At 35.9% G+C, this 16,856-nt stretch overlaps 2 protein-coding genes across 2 annotated transcripts; both read right to left on the bottom strand.

The window, feature by feature from the left end:
* Positions 1 to 305: 305 nt before the first annotated feature.
* Positions 306 to 803, bottom strand: LOC125480056 (the record flags this gene model as incomplete). Its single annotated transcript, XM_048590297.1, has 1 exon — positions 306 to 803. A coding segment is annotated over one exon (498 nt), but the record flags the coding sequence as incomplete, so codon positions are not given.
* Positions 804 to 5,754: 4,951 nt separating this feature from the next.
* On the bottom strand, positions 5,755 to 6,613 carry LOC103963930 (nuclear transcription factor Y subunit B-1-like). Its single transcript, XM_018651567.2, has one exon. The coding sequence runs from the start codon at positions 6,319 to 6,321 to the stop codon at positions 5,755 to 5,757; it is 567 nt and encodes a 188-aa protein (XP_018507083.2). The 5' UTR covers positions 6,322 to 6,613.
* Between the last annotated feature and the right edge of the window lie 10,243 nt (positions 6,614 to 16,856).

Here is a 16,856-nt window from a genome sequence, read left to right as displayed (position 1 = left end):
GCGACCATTTCAAGTACTTCATCACAAGGGGGCACGGCAATATGGTCAGATTGCATGCCGTGGGTTGCCAAGATTCCCTCACACTTATTTCTTGTTCCTATGCCGTGGACTAAGGCTACCTCAAGTGCATCTTCGTTCATTTGATCCAAATGCACCTGTGCCAAAGAATCAACAATATCAATAGCAAAACAAGAATGGTCCTCAATTGGATGTTTAATGGTTTCAGAAAGATTAAAATGAATAATGTCCCCATCAATCTCCATGGTCAATGTTCCCGTATACACATCAATCTTTGTTCTTGCTGTTTTCATGAAGGGACGGCCTAGCAAGATTGGCAATGATGGAGCATGGCTTGAATCCTCCATGTCTAAAACATAGAAATCTGCGGGGAAAATAAGGTGATTGACCTGCACTAAAACATCCTCAAGGACTCCCTTAGGATAAGCGTTAGAACGATCGGCCAATTGAATTATAACGCCATCTTGTTTTAACTCACCAAGGTTCATTGATGCATAAATGGAATAAGGCATGACATTTATGGATGCACCTAAATCAAGCATGGCATGTTCAAAACGATTATGTCCAATCAAACAAGGAATCGTGAAACTACCGGGGTCTTTGCACTTGGTAGGTAGTTTACGTTGCAAAACAGCGGACACATTCTCGCTTACCTTCACTACCTCTTTGTTTGCCTTTCTTCTCTTTGTATTGCATAGGTCCTTGAGGAATTTAGCATACTTTGGAACCTGTTTGATTGCATCGAGAAGCGGTATGTTCACTTGCACCTTCCGGAACGTTTCAAGAATGTCCTTCTCGCTTTCTTCCTTTTTTTCTTGCATGAACCTGCGAGGAAAAGGTACATTGGGTAGATTAGGACGTGAAGTACATGAATTTGAACTTAAATTACCTGATTTGGCCGAGTTAGGGTGATTGGGGGCCTGCGGCATTGGGTTTTTCACTCTTTCCGTGGGTGAGCTAGACACTTCCTTAGGTTGTGTCGTCTCTTCATCTACTTCCTGGGCAGATTTGGGATTGTTTGGCTCAGTCCCAACTTCTTTTCCACCCCTTAGGGTGATGGCCTTGGCGGATTCGAATCCTCCCTTTGGATTGACTGTGGTTGAGCTAGGAAGCTTTCCTTTATCTCTAATCTGTCCAAGGAACTCAGAAATCTGCCCTATTTGTTTCTTCATATCCATCATCTCCTTCTCGTTATTTTCTATCCGGTTGTTTTGATTTTGCAACCCCTGCGAAATAGAGGTTAGTAATTGCATAGCTTGATTACTTTCCAAGGACGTACCTGAATGAGATGATGTCGAAGGTTGTTGGGATTGTTGGGGTGCATACGGCTTGGAATAAAAACCAGGGGGGTTTGGCCTAAATCCTCCTTGTTGGGCAGCTTGTTGTGGCTCCCTCCATTTGAAGTTTGGATGGTCCCTCCATCCGGCATTGTAAGTGTTCGAGTATGGGTTGTGTTGATTTTGTCCTTGGAAACCAATTGCATTGGCAGATTCCCACCCACCATTCTCGATTAGTTGAGGGCACTTGTCGGATGGATGCCCTTGAATTGAGCACACGCCACAAACTTGGTGTTCTTGTGCTTTTGGACCAATCACAACCTGAGAAACAAGAGAAGTAAGATTAGCAAGTTGTGATTGAATTTCAGAAATAGCACTCACCTCATTTACACTTTGTTGCCGTGGGGCTTCCCTTTGGCCCACTCCTTCATATTGTTGAGCGTTGAGCGCTCGGTTGGCTATGAGAATCTTGGCATCCCTTGGTGTTTTGTCCACCAATGCTCCTCCCGCTGAGGCATCAAGCATTTGACGTTCAATAGGAAGGAGGCCCTCATAGAAATATTGAAGGAGAAGTTCCTCCTTCATTTGATGTTGAGGACATGAAGCTACAAGGCCCTTGAAGCGCTCATGATAAGCCGGGAATGTCTCACCATGATTCTGTTGAATACCACTAATTTTCTTCCGTAGGAGAATCACTCTCGAAGTAGGGAAGAATTTCTTCAAGAAAGCACGCTTCATACTCTCCCACGAAGTCACAGTTCCCGGGGCTAGTTCGTAGAGCCAATCTTTGGCCTTGTCCATAAGTGAAAATGGAAAGGCCTTCATCTTCAATCCCCGGCAACGGCGCCAAAATTTGATGCGATAATTACTTGACACTCAAATTAAACCCTCGTTTGACAATTGTAGTAGAATGGATAAGTGAGGGATCGTTCTAGACCGGGGATTAGGAGGGCTTGCTAAAACCTTCTAAATTGACTTAAGAACGTAAAAACAATATAAAACACTAAACTAGACTCAAAGAATGCAAAACTAAAATTTAAAATATTAAGACAAACCAAAAGACTCAAAACTAATTTTGGACGAATTTAAGATTATGGCTTGATTCAAAATACTTTAAAACATAAACTAAACAGATTCTAAGCACTAAAGAACAAGAAAGTAAAGGGGGGGGGAAAGTTTTGATTTGACAAAAATTGAAATAACAAAACAAGTTAATAAACTAAGCGGAATGTAAATATGAATTTGTGATGGAATGAATGGAATGAAGGCTAGCTAAGGGGTTCTTCTCCACACATGTTATACTTGCATACAAGATTGATTCTCAGTTGGTTTTTCGATAAATTATGAAACTCAACACTCCGGATTAATTAGGTCCGCTTAAATTAACCGTCAAGTTTTCCTTAAGTTAATGAATTGGATGGGTTTGCGCAACGCAATTCACAACATTCTCCAAAAGTCCTTTACATGAACAGCACAATAAAGATACAATCAAAGATCATTAAGTATTATGAAAACTATAAGTGTTGACGAGGCATTCGTTACTATGATGAGCATGAAACTTGTGCCAAGAATTCATTTAACGCGATTGTTTATAAGCAACCTCCACTACTTGTGAATATAAGTTCATAACGATTAGGTGAAAATCACTTATATTCTAGCGTCATATTTATGCATGAAAATTAATCGCGCATTCTTAATAAACATTCATAAATAAGTTATCAATCAAACGGTTAAACAAATTGAATCCACAACTTATGAAATTCCAACGAAAGTTAATCAATTCATATTGCAAATATAAACATAGTTTCGAATCACCCCCTAGCTAAAGGGGGATTAGTTCCTCATACCTTTGAAATCAAAGAAACACCTAAACATTTCAACAACTCAAAACTTGAATTGTATGAACGTTTAAGCACTCTTCTCTTCCATTCCTTATACGTACAAAACAAAGAGAATTAAAATGAAACTTTGAAATCAAAGAAACACCTAAACATTCCAACAATTCAAACTTGAATTGTATGAACGTTTAGGCACTCTTCTCTTCCTCGTTGTTGTAGCACAAGGTTTAAGGATAGGTTGGTTGGGGGGATGGAAGTGTGGAATGGAGTGGAAATGGAGAAGATGGAGAAGGGGAAGTGTTTGTGTATTACAATGGAAAATGAGATGATTTGGTGAATGGAATGAATGGGTATTTATAGGAAGAGAATGGGTGTTAATGGATGTTTGTTTAAGGTATTTGGTGGATGGGAAAAAGTGTGGATGGTGGGAATTATGGTGGATGGATGGTTTAGTGGATGTAATTTAGGGTTTATTTAGGTGAATGTGGATGCATGGTTTAGTGGATGTAAAGGATAATGGGATGGTGTGGAATTAAAAGCTAAAAAAATGGGATAATGGGCATTTAAGTGTGAATGGAATGGTGGGATGCACTAATGGAAATTATGGAATGGAATGGTGGGATGCACTAATGGAAATTATGGAATGGAATGGTGGGATGCACTAATTAGGAGGAAGAATTAGGGTGAAGGGCTTAATGCATGGATTTGGGCCAATTAGGGTGAAGGGCTTAATGCATGGATTTGGGCCTAAAATGCCCCCCTTGCATGGCAAGGGAAAGGACTTGGGCTAAAGCCCACGGCAATGGCTCTAAAATGGGCTAAGGTTAGGGTTTAGGTGCGGCATAGGCTTAGGGTCCACAAAGAGTTAGGGTTTAGGTCATCTAAAAGCCCAAAGCCAAGAATAGAAACTCACGACAATGGAAACCTCCAAGAATAGAAACTTCCAACTTTAGAAACTTTGGTTACCAATTCCGACTTCCTTGCTCTTCACTTTCATTTCTTCATTTCTTAAGCTCCTTTGACCTTCAACCTCGTTCATTCCTCGTGCTCCATTTGCATACACCACATTCCAGCTCAGTTTTGCTCCAAAAGCTCCCAATTGCATCATTTCATGTAATATGTCCTTTAAACCTGAAAACACATGAAAGTAGCTTAAAAGACTACTTTAACGAATAAAACATAACAAAAATGCAGAAGAACTAGCTAACTAAGGCGCATAAATATGCTTCTATCAATGCCCTTATTTATGCAAAAGAAGTCCCTAAATTAGAGGGAACACAAATGTGTTCATGATTACTTGCAATTGCACAAAATGAGGAGTCTTAAGATGTAGCTATAGTGATAGTTGCGTCACACTTCTAGACATAAGAGCTACAAGATACTCATTGGGAATAATGTTTTTCATAGAACCTTATAATGCACATTTATACGACTGTCACCAAGCTAGAATCGGTTTCACCACATCATGAAATGATTCATCCTGGTGCTGAGGTAGCAAGCAGGATGAGACGTATATTCTGAAACACAATGGAGTGCGAGACTAGACACATGTATGATTTTACATGCAAAACATACACTAGGTATACCTATATGCATGTAACCATAGAAGTGTCTAAGATGAGACCTAACAAAGGTCTAACATGGAGATTTTTCCATTTGAAATCCATGTTAAAGCTTATTAAGCCAGATGGGCGCTGAGAGGGCGACTAAGCGGGTGCCCAAGTTAGGCTTTTGTTTAAGATTTTTATAGTGTATGCCCAACGGACACGTGACACGCTCATCAAATTGAGAAAACACTGTAGCATATATTTCATGCTGTATGTGCTAGTTGCAGCCGATAGTGAAGTGATGAATTGGTCCCTGCTTCAAATCCCGTGTGAGCCACTGGATCTATGTGATCCTACCCTTGTACCCTTTCGGATTAAAGCCTATGTCCGAAAAATGAGGTTCAATGATAGCTACTTTAGCACATTTATCTATCAACTTGAGTGTAACAGTAGGGGCCAAGAGACATTTCTGAAAATCCTAAAGTTCCTTTCCTTCCAAATATAGTAGACAGAGGTAGCATGACAAAGGTGCTTGACAATGGGGGGGGTGGGGGATGACAAAGCGGACAAGAGACAACTACAAGATGCCGATGTGCAGCAATTTTAACGAGTTGATAACTTGCCCTTGATGGCTAACCGCAAAACAAATGAATTCCAAGGCAGTTTAGGCTTATGAACTCGCAAAAAAATCCCAAACAGAAGCAGCGGGAAAAAGTCCATTAGAGGCAGGAACCCATCGAACCAATCTTAAATGAAGCGCAGACCCATTTGAATCAACGCTAATAGCACTTAGCCAAGCCCGCGTCTTTCCTTGACCTAGGGCTCGAGATAGTCTGGTAACTACACACAAAGACAATGGACCAAAAGGGTCCTAGTTATCATGCCATAAAGCAGTTTTACTTTCTAATAATTATAGCTTGAAGGGCAGCTATAAATTGGAATTCTTCTGAAGAAACATAGTGCTTTTTTATTTTATTTTAATACAAACTACTTAGTACTTACTAATTGCAAACTTGCAATTACTTATTTATTGTTTCTGATCATTAACCAAAGACCTTTCTCTACATGTGCTGATCACTTGGACTGAGCCGACGTATCAAACCCCCTCAGCCAGTTCTGGTCCTGAGCCCCAAAAGACGACGATGACCCGCCTTCACCAGCACCAGTGGAGGAACCACCAGCCAAAAACATCTCAATCATCGAAGGGTCAAGCATCGGAGGGCCATGCTGCTCGAAACCTAGAGGAAACTCCGGCACAAAAGGCGGTAGCAGTGGGGTAGGCATCATCGCAAACTGGTGTCCAGCAGGTCCAGAAGGCACAGCAGGGCCATAGTCCATTAGCGGATGCTCCCTCTTCGTAAACTGAGAGCGGTCTGAATTCTCAGACTCCCGGTAGCGATGGAGGAAAACGTTGAGGGGGTCGATGTAGTTCTCGAAGCCAAGCTTGCTCATGGCCCAGATGATGTCCTCGGCAGAGACGGTCTTGCGCTGCTCGCGCTGGCTACGCTGGTTGGCTTCAGCAGTTATGAAGGCGATGTACTCAGACACACATTCCTGCACGGTCTCCTTGGCGGCTTCTGTTATTTTTGCACGCGGAGGGAGCACGCGACGCATTATGCGTACCACGTTGGCTGTCGGCATGTATTGATCCTGCACACGAACAACTCGCCGATGGGTACTCTGTGCAGTGTTGTTTCCAGTACTGCCGGTGGCATTGGCAGGGTTGCTGGTGTTTCCGACGGCATTCCCCAGAGTTGTTGGATTTTTCTGTGTGCAAGGCGGGAAAATAACAATGAATGTAAGCCAACCAATTAATCACTGTACAGATATGCGCATAAATGACTAATATTAATTGAAACTTAATGGGTATGGAAGGCATGGTTTATATATGGTTATATTATTCAGGGTCACGTAACAGTTCACGCGCTCACATGCCCGTGGTTATGTCATCCAAGTAACGGTTACTTCGGTCAAGATAACAGGGAAAAGGGTCAAGTCTTATCATGAGAAAAGATTCCACCTTGTCACTCTGTTTTTGTCTGTTTGCTAGTCCACCTAAGCCCAAAACTATAAACTGACACCTCACGCGCTGCGTGTCCAAGTGCCACTGCGTCTATGAAACGGTTCTTTTTAAGAACCGAAAAATTGGGTCCCACACTCGAAATGGCGTCCATCCTAAAAAGATTTTTCAATGTACTCAGACCGTTCTGTGTCCTACTAAATCCCCATTACCACTGTTCCAAACTGGTTTCCCAGCTCAAAACCCTATCAATTCCTCAAGGAAGAACCTGCTAAGGGTTTGTAAAGATGAATACCAAAGGCAGACCATGGAACTTTTTTCATATTAATCAGAAACGAATTAAAATCATGTATATACATTTAAGGCCAGTAGATATATATGTGATTTAGAAATTACAGATCACAAAACAACCTAACTTGAACCTCATATCCATAAGAGGCTACATAAAACTAACCATATTTTTTTAGCAAGCGTTACACTGAAACTAGCTAGCTAAACCTATAACCAAAAAAACAAGAAAACTAGCTAGATAGAGCAAAATAATGTTAAAAAGATGGCCAAAAATTGTAATATTATCGAGTGAGAAAAATCGTCTGGAATAATTCTTGCTCAAAATCTTGTCAAAACAATGCAAACCCTAAGAGGTATATATGTGATATCAGCACATAAGAAGCTGAGATAAACACAAAATCACATGCAAAACACCGCCAGATGCAGAATCATATGCAAAATCCTTGAGATCGGCCTTGGAACAATATATTTTTAGGAAAAAAAAAGGATAAAGGAAGAAAATAAATTTCTTTCTCTAAAGTCTGAAGAGAAATGGACATGCATTGAATAAAAATTCATAAATAATATAAAATTAATTTAAAATTTTCAGAAAACCACTCTTGTATTTATATACACATATAGATAGGTGTATATATAAAATCATCAAGAAGAAAAACATTAATAAACAAATAAATAAATAAAAGAGAAAATCCAGATGCAATTTGCTTAGAGAGATTTTTACCAGGGTTTGGTGAATTTGCATGCCTGCGAGGAAGACCACCCCCCATACGTTCCATTATGGGTCACTTAACCCGACACGACACGACACGAAATTAACAGGTGTTTGGGTCGACACGATAACGAATCGGGTCTTATCGGGTAACCCGATAAGCACCTGTTAAGATAACGGGTCGGGTCGGGTATACACGTGGGTAAACACGATACACGATAAGCAGAATATTATTTTTATAATTTTATAACCCCTAAAAAAATATTGTAATAATTATATACATTAATTTTACAATTTTATACCCCTAAAAATTATAATAAATATATATATATATATATTAAATTAACTATAAAATTTATAATAATTATAATAATTATATATACTATAATAATTATACCCCCAAAATATTAAGTCTATCTATACTAATTATATTATATATATATATATATATATATTAAATTTTATAAAAATTATAATGCATATTAATTAATAATTTAATATGCATGATCATGCATTTGCCAACTTGCCGTCCCTTTTGGAAAAAAAAATGGAGGAAAAATGAAAATGTTAAGAAAAGTTGAAAATAAAACAAAAAAGTGAGGGAATTAGGGAAAGATGTTGGAGGGAAAAGTGAAAATGATAAGAAAAAGTTGAAAAGGAAACAAAAAAGAGAGGGAAAAATGAAAATTAATAGAAGTGGTGAGAAATTTTTTTTTTTTTTAAGTTATTAACTTTTTATCACACACATGACTGTCATGACATATCTCACTATTTTTATAATGAACACGTGACACGTGATGTATGTACTATTCCGTGTACCAGTCAATTATAATTTATACGTACAAAATAAATAGATTTAAATCTACTTAATAAATATATATATATACACACACACACACACGGAACTTGATTGATGGCATACGAATTCTCCAAAACTAATTTCAACGATCCAAACCGTCAAAATTGTTTGTATATGCTTGGAGATCACATCAGCAAAAAATCACAAAAAAAAAACATTCAGAGATCAAGTAACGGGACAAAGCTTTTCAACGGTTATAAACGAAAAATCACGATTTAACGGTTATTTTAACTCCGATTTTGATGATTTTTTATAACTACACTTCTTGACCCTATATGAATACAATGAATGAATTCGATCTTCAATTTAAAATATTTACACAAGTGGATACCACAAAATCTTATGTTATACTTAATAAAAGTATAAATAAACTCTAAGTGTTAGTCAATCTATCGTTTTACGAATTCTCCAAAACTAATTTCAACGATCCAAACCGTCAAAATTGTTTGTATATGCTTGGAGATCACATCAGCAAAAAATCACAAAAAAAAACATTCAAAGATCAAGTAACGGGACAAAGCTTTTCAACGGTTATAAACGAAAAATCAAGATTTAACGGTTATTTTAACTCCGATTTTGATGATTTTTTATAACTACACTCCTTGACCCTATATGAATACAATGAATGAATTCGATCTTCAATTTAAAATATTTACACAAGTGGATACCACAAAATCTTATGTTATACTTAATAAAAGTATAAATAAACTCTAAGTGTTAGTCAATCTATCATTTTACGAATTCTCCAAAACTAATTTCAACGATCAAAACCGTCAAAATTGTTTGTATATGCTTGGAGATCACATCAGCAAAAAATCACAAAAAAAAAACATTCAGAGATCAAGTAACGGGACAAAGCTTTTCAACGGTTATAAACGAAAAATCAAGATTTAACGGTTATTTTAACTCCGATTTTGATGATTTTTTATAACTACACTCCTTGACCCTATATGAATACAATGAATGAATTCGATCTTCAATTTAAAATATTTACACAAGTGGATACCACAAAATCTTATGTTATACTTAATAAAAGTATAAATAAACTCTAAGTGTTAGTCAATCTATCGTTTTACGAATTCTCCAAAACTAATTTCAACGATCCAAACCGTCAAAATTGTTTGTATATGCTTGGAGATCACATCAGCAAAAAATCACAAAAAAAAAACATTCAAAGATCAAGTAACGGGACAAAGCTTTTCAACGGTTATAAACGAAAAATCAAGATTTAACGGTTATTTTAACTCCGATTTTGATGATTTTTTATAACTACACTCCTTGACCCTATATGAATACAATGAATGAATTCGATCTTCAATTTAAAATATTTACACAAGTGGATACCACAAAATCTTATGTTATACTTAATAAAAGTATAAATAAACTCTAAGTGTTAGTCAATCTATCATTTTACGAATTCTCCAAAACTAATTTCAACGATCAAAACCATCAAAATTGTTTGTATATGCTTGGAGATCACATCAGCAAAAAATCACAAAAAAAAAACATTCAGAGATCAAGTAACGGGACAAAGCTTTTCGACGGTTATAAACGAAAAATCAAGATTTAACGGTTATTTTAACTCCGATTTTGATGATTTTTTATAACTACACTCCTTGACCCTATATGAATACAATGAATGAATTCGATCTTCAATTTAAAATATTTACACAAGTGGATACCACAAAATCTTATGTTATACTTAATAAAAGTATAAATAAACTCTAAGTGTTAGTCAATCTATCATTTTACGAATTCTCCAAAACTAATTTCAACGATCAAAACCGTCAAAATTGTTTGTATATGCTTGTAGATCACATCAGCAAAAAATCACAAAAAAAAAACATTCAGAGATCAAGTAACGGGACAAAGCTTTTCGACGGTTATAAACGAAAAATCAAGATTTAACGGTTATTTTAACTCCGATTTTGATGATTTTTTATAACTACACTCCTTGACCCTATATGAATACAATGAATGAATTCGATCTTCAATTTAAAATATTTACACAAGTGGATACCACAAAATCTTATGTTATACTTAATAAAAGTATAAATAAACTCTAAGTGTTAGTCAATATATCATTTTACGAATTCTCCAAAACTAATTTCAACGATCAAAACCGTCAAAATTGTTTGTATATGCTTGTAGATCACATCAGCAAAAAATCACAAAAGAAAAACATTCAGAGATCAAGTAACGGGACAAAGCTTTTCGACGGTTATAAACGAAAAATCAAGATTTAACGGTTATTTTAACTCCGATTTTGATGATTTTTTATAACTACACTCCTTGACCCTATATGAATACAATGAATGAATTCGATCTTCAATTTAAAATATTTATACTAGTGGAATTTATATACTTAATAAAAGTATGAATCAACTATCATATTAATAATTATATACATTAATTTAATAATTTTATATCCCTAAAAGTAAAAAGTAAAAACTATAATAATTATATATATATTAAATTAAATTTAAAAATTGATGACCATTGGATCGGCTGAGATTAAATCTCAGCCGTCCATTTCATAATTATATATATATTTTATTAAATTTAAAAAATTGATAACCATTGGATCGGCTGAGATTTAATCTCAGCCGTCCATTGTGTAGGTAATCAACACTCTCATTAACTCAGCTCCTCCTGATTCCTGAATCAAACACTGACTCTCTCTGTCTGTCTCTCTCTCTCTCTCTCGAAAATTCGAAATACTCGAATCCTCGATCGACTTCGTCTTCGACTCTCTGAGACCTCACGCCGTCACGCGGACGCGGCGCCTCACGGGCCCTCTCACCTCACCTCAGTCTCAGATCAGTGACCTCACTCTCCTCGTCGTCCTCGAGTCTCGACCTCACCCAGGTCCCAGACTGTCACCCTCCTCCTCACTCAGTCACTCTGTCCCTTACTCACTCCTCAGTCTGCCCTCCTCCTCACTGCACAACAAGTCAACAAGGTAAGAAATTCCTGCAATAAACTCAAGGGTTTCTGAATTAGGGCTTGTCGAATTAGGAATTTCTTAAATTAGGGTTTCTAAATTGGGGCTTTTCACTTTTGGAATTAGGAATTTCTGAAATTGAAGTTTCTGAATTAGGGATTTTGAATAGGGACTCTGAATTTGGGCTTTTGGAATTCGAAATTTCTTAAATTAGGGTTTCTAAATTGGGGCTTTAGGAATTAGGAATTTCTGAAATTGAAGTTTCTGAATTAGGGATTTTGAATAGGGACTCTGAATTAGGGCTTTTGGAATTCGAAATTTCTTAAATTAGGGTTTCTAAATTGGGGCTTTTGGAATTAGGAATTTCTGAAATTGAAGTTTATGAATTAGGGATTTATGAATAGGGACTCTGAATTAGGGCTTTTGGAATTCGAAATTTCTGAAATTCATGTTTCTGAATTAGGGATTTTGAAATTCATGTTTCTGAATTAGGGATTTTGAAATTCATGTTTCTGAATTAATGCATGTTTCGCCCTCTGTTTGCTTACTATTTGAGTGCAGACTATTTGAATGCATGTTTCGCCCTCTGTTTGAGTGCAGACTATTTGTTTCGCCCTCTGTTTGCTTACTAGTTGAATGCATGTTTCTGAATTAATGCATGTTTCGCCCTCTGTTTGTCTGAGAAGCCTGCCGTTTTGAAGGTGCTGAGTGCAGACTATTTGTTTCGCCCTCTGTTTGTCTAATGTGAACGGGGATCTCCCTGCTAATTGCTGTCTGGGTTTTATACTTTTATAGAGTATCCATTGATTACTCTGTTTCTGTGGAGTTTGTTCTCTGAATATGTGAAGTAAGTTTTTTTTTCCTTGGGCAAAAGTGCAGTAATTTTTCTTAGGGTAGGGAGAAAGTGAATATATGTGCTTTTAAAAGGGTGAATTCTTTGCTTTGAAAAGCAAAATGCGTACGATATGAAACTGTGCAGTATATGTGCACACTGCACAGTGCAGTATATGTGCACACTGCACAGTGCAGTTATAACTTATATATGTGCAGTTTTAACTTATATATGTGAAATTGAAATGGATATGTGAATTTGAAATGGATATGATATGAAATTGGTATGAGCAAGATTTTAAAATTTTGTTTTTCTTTCTTGAAGGTTGAAGCAATGGATGCTGTAGAGCAAGATTTTACGAATCTTAGTGATGGAGGGTCAGTGGAAGTGACAATGGGAATGCAACCTGATCATGGAAGTGAAAATACAGAAGATACAAATACAAGTCCGGCAAAGAAAAAGGCTAGAGTGATCAAATTAGGTAAGCGAACACTCAGGTCTCCTGTTTGGAAAACTTTCAACAAATTGACTACTGTTTTTGAAGATGGTAAAAGTCGAGCTCAATGCAAAGATTGTAAGAAACTAGTAATAGATGATAGTCATCATGGGACGGGTAATATGAATAGACATTTGAAAACATGCCCTGGACAGACTAGTGGAGTATTGTCGGTGTCTGAGTTTTGTTCCCAAAACTTTGATCCTGTGGTATTCCGTGGGTTATTGGTAGAGGCCATAATCAAGCATAATCTTCCCTTTAGTTTTTCTGAGCACGAGGGAATTAGGGCTTTGTTTGCATATATATCTCCTGATATTAAATTACCATGTAGAAATACAATTAAAGCTTGTGCGTTGAGGATGTTCAAAAATGAAAAACAAAGGCTTCATAATTTGTTAGCCTCGGTTGAAGGTAGAATTTGTTTGACATCAGACTTGTGGACCTCGCAATGCACTGATGGGTATCTTGCTCTTACTGCTCACTTTGTAGACAAAGATTGGAAATTGCATAAGAGAATTTTAAGTTTTTGTCACATGCCTCCTCCTCATAATGGTGTTGCATTATCTGAGAAAATTAATGCATTGGTGACTGAGTGGGGGATTGAGAAGAAGTTATTTTCTATTCTTTGGATAATGCTTCTTCAAATATTTCTTTTGTTAGCATTTTGAAGAATCAATTGAATCTTAGAAGTCTTCTCGTGATGAATGGTGACTTCTTTCATGTGCGTTGTTGTGCTCATGTCTTGAATTTGATAGTTCAAGATGGACTTAAAGAAACTGATTCTTCGGTGATAAAAATTCGTGAATGCATCAAGTATATAAAGGGCTCTGAGGCTAGGAAACTAAAGTTTTGTGAATGTGTTAGACAAGTAGGGATATTGGATAGTAGGAGAGGGTTGAGGCAAGATGTCCCTACTAGATGGAACTCAACCTATATTATGCTAGATAGTGCAATTTTCTATCGATATGCTTTGATTCATTTAGGGTTGAGTGATTCCAATTTTACTAGTTGTCCATCTTCTGAAGAGTGGGATAAAATAATGAAGATTTCCAAGTTTTTGGGGTACTTTTACGAGGTTACTTGCTTATTCTCTGGGACAAAGTACCCCACATCAAATTTGTTCTTCCCTAAGGTCTTTGTAATCCAACTTCAAATTAAGGCAGCCATGAATGACTCTGAAAGCTTCATGAAGAAGATGGGGACTTACATGTACATGAAGTTTGAGAAGTATTGGTCTGAGTATAGTTTGATTTTGGCAATTGCAATCATCTTAGACCCTCGTTATAAATTGCATTTTGTGGATTGGGCTTACACAAAGCTTCATGGTGTGAATTCGGTTGAATTTGCAAAGGTTGATGACAAATTGAATGATCTCTTTGGTGTGTACTTGGAAAAACTTTCACATCTTGATAATTCAAATACTGCAGTGAATTCAGTGCCTATTCATCAAAGAGAATCTGTGGATGTTATCTTTGAGGTAACCTAAGTTTGTTTTTATTTACTTTATATATTTGTAGATTGTAGTATTAGTACTATAATAAGTGTTGAAATTATATTTGAAATTGACATGATGCATGCTTTTTTATGATGTAGGATTTTGATAATAATTATGATGGTTCAAGTTCGATTGAAAAAAATGAATTGCAGAAGTATTTGGAGGATAAAAGAATAGATAGAAAAGTAGACATAGATGTTCTTTCTTGGTGGCAAATGGAGCGTTTTCATTATCCGATACTTTCTCAGTTAGCACGAGATGTGTTAACGATTCCCATTTCAACTGTTGCATCAGAATCTGCATTTAGTATTGGGGGTAGAGTACTAGATCAGTATCGTAGTTCATTATTACCAGAAACAGTTCAAGCTTTGTTGTGCACACGGGATTGGCTATTTGGAAAAGGAGGTAATATATTTTTATATGGTATAGTATTATTATTTTATTTCTTTTCATAATTATTTTGTTTAACTTTTCATAATTGAATGATTTTTAATGTTTGCTTTTTCTATACTTAGTTTATGCGGAAGAGAGTTCTGACGTGGAAAATCTTACTGAAAACATCTTCAACATAACTCTTGAAGGCAATAGATCAAGCCAAAGTTCCAATATAATTTCATGATGTTCGATGTAAATTGAAGATTTTGTAAATGGAGGTGTAAACTTTTAAGAAAGACTTACAATCTTAAAAACAAAAACTCTTTATCCTTGCACATTTAATATTTGTAATAGATTAGTAGTATGTATTATTTTTTTTATTAGGCTTTCATTTTCGAGTGTAGATATAGTACTTGAACGAGAAATGTTTTAATGTTTTCAAGTAATATTTATGTCGTAATGTGTGGTATGTGCAAATTGTAAAAAAATATATTTTTTTCTTAACGGGTCATAACGGGTCATAACGGGTCGGGTCACTTTACTCGTTGGGTAAAGTGACACGACCTGTTAAGGACCCGTTAAGATAACGGGTGTGACACGACACGACCCGTTAAGATAACAGGTGTTACACGAAAACGACACGAACACGACAGACACGACCCGTTTGCCAGGCCTCACTCCCTTTGTCTCTCTCTCTCTCTCCCCCACCCCTGCCCCTCTTTCTCTCTAATTTGTTTTATGTTTTTTTATTTGTGTCCATTGAAAGGGCAGAGGTCTAGTCTAGTGAATTTATAGCTAGTAGCCAGCAGGGGTGGAGTACATGTGGCGAACTGCCGTTGTAAACGAGAAAATCACATTAGCCACCAAGGCACATATGCTCATCTTTACCGACACTTAAAAATTTAGATTTTAGAGTTATATATTGTAAAGTAACAAATTGGGTATACTAAAAGGATTAAATTTATAGATAAAATTTTATAAACTAAATAATATGTAAATTGATAATTGGATTATTACTTAAATGTTGATGAACGTACTTATTCATATTGGTGACACATTATTTAGTTCATAAATTTAGATTTCCTAGCATTACCTTTACTAATTTATCCCCGTTATAATGAAGTTTATCATCCCAATGTAATTTGTTTTTGTATTCCCTGAAAAATGTAAAATGTTTTGGGCATATGACCTTGATATTTGATGGTCATGTATCTATACTCTTCTTTTTATTTTTCATTTTGTACTTAGTAAAAAAAAAATAAAAACATTTAGTTTGATATGTTCAGTAAATTCATTTACTAATTCATTGTTTAATGTCAAAAATTGTATCAGGTAAAATATTTAAGATTCTGTATATTTGTTAATCTCGTTATTGAATGTGTCAATTTTTTTCGTTTTGCTTTGAATGTCCCATATTTATGAATACGACACATAGAATTTGGCATGTTTTACAGACAGTTTATAATTTCCGCATTTGGATCAATTTCCCATAAATTCTTTCCGACAGCGTTTGACGGTTGCTGTCAACTTATCACTTTGGGAAATTTTATTTAAACCAATGCAACATCTTTTTACAACCAACTTAAAATTTTAAATTTTAATTGTCTATTTTACCCTATTGCATAATTACTATTAAGTACAATATGAAATTAATAATAAAACTCAAATTTATCAATAAACCCAAGCACTATAATTAAACCCTACGATCATTCTTTATTTATCCTACGTTCATTCCGGCTAAAACCCTGATAAATGGTGATTTTGAAGTTTTGAATCCTCCAACCAAGGTATGACTCAATTTATGAATTTTTTGTTCGTTTGATTTCAATTTTTTTTGCACCAGAGTATAGTTGGTTGACCATGCCAAATATAGGGCATATAATTGCTAAATGTTATAACGTGGTTTTGATGCACTTGAGCATGACACAATGAATTACGTTTCTTCCATACTCTCTAGAGTCATCATCTCAATCAAGTGATACTGGCCTATGTGAGGTTGCCATTGGTTATCTAATTGAAGATCATTATTTTATTCAGGTATAAGATATGTTTATTTCATTTTACATATTTATTTTATCTTATTTGATAACTCTAAATTGATTGATGACTTTGTGTATTGTAGGTACATTTGTGTGAAGGTCACCTTATGAAACCA

Source organism: the organism of the source record quoted next, unplaced genomic scaffold (assembly GCF_019419815.1).
Source record: "Pyrus x bretschneideri cultivar Hongxiangsu unplaced genomic scaffold, Pyrus_bretschneideri_v1 Contig31, whole genome shotgun sequence".
Lineage (NCBI taxonomy): Eukaryota > Viridiplantae > Streptophyta > Magnoliopsida > Rosales > Rosaceae > Pyrus > Pyrus x bretschneideri.
This window is presented reverse-complemented; position numbering and strand designations above follow the sequence as displayed.

Bases quoted from the DNA above. Each gene is read 5' to 3' on its own strand.
- LOC103963930 (XM_018651567.2), bottom strand. From the start codon at position 6,321: ATGCCGACAGCCAACGTGGTACGCATAATGCGTCGCGTGCTCCCTCCG.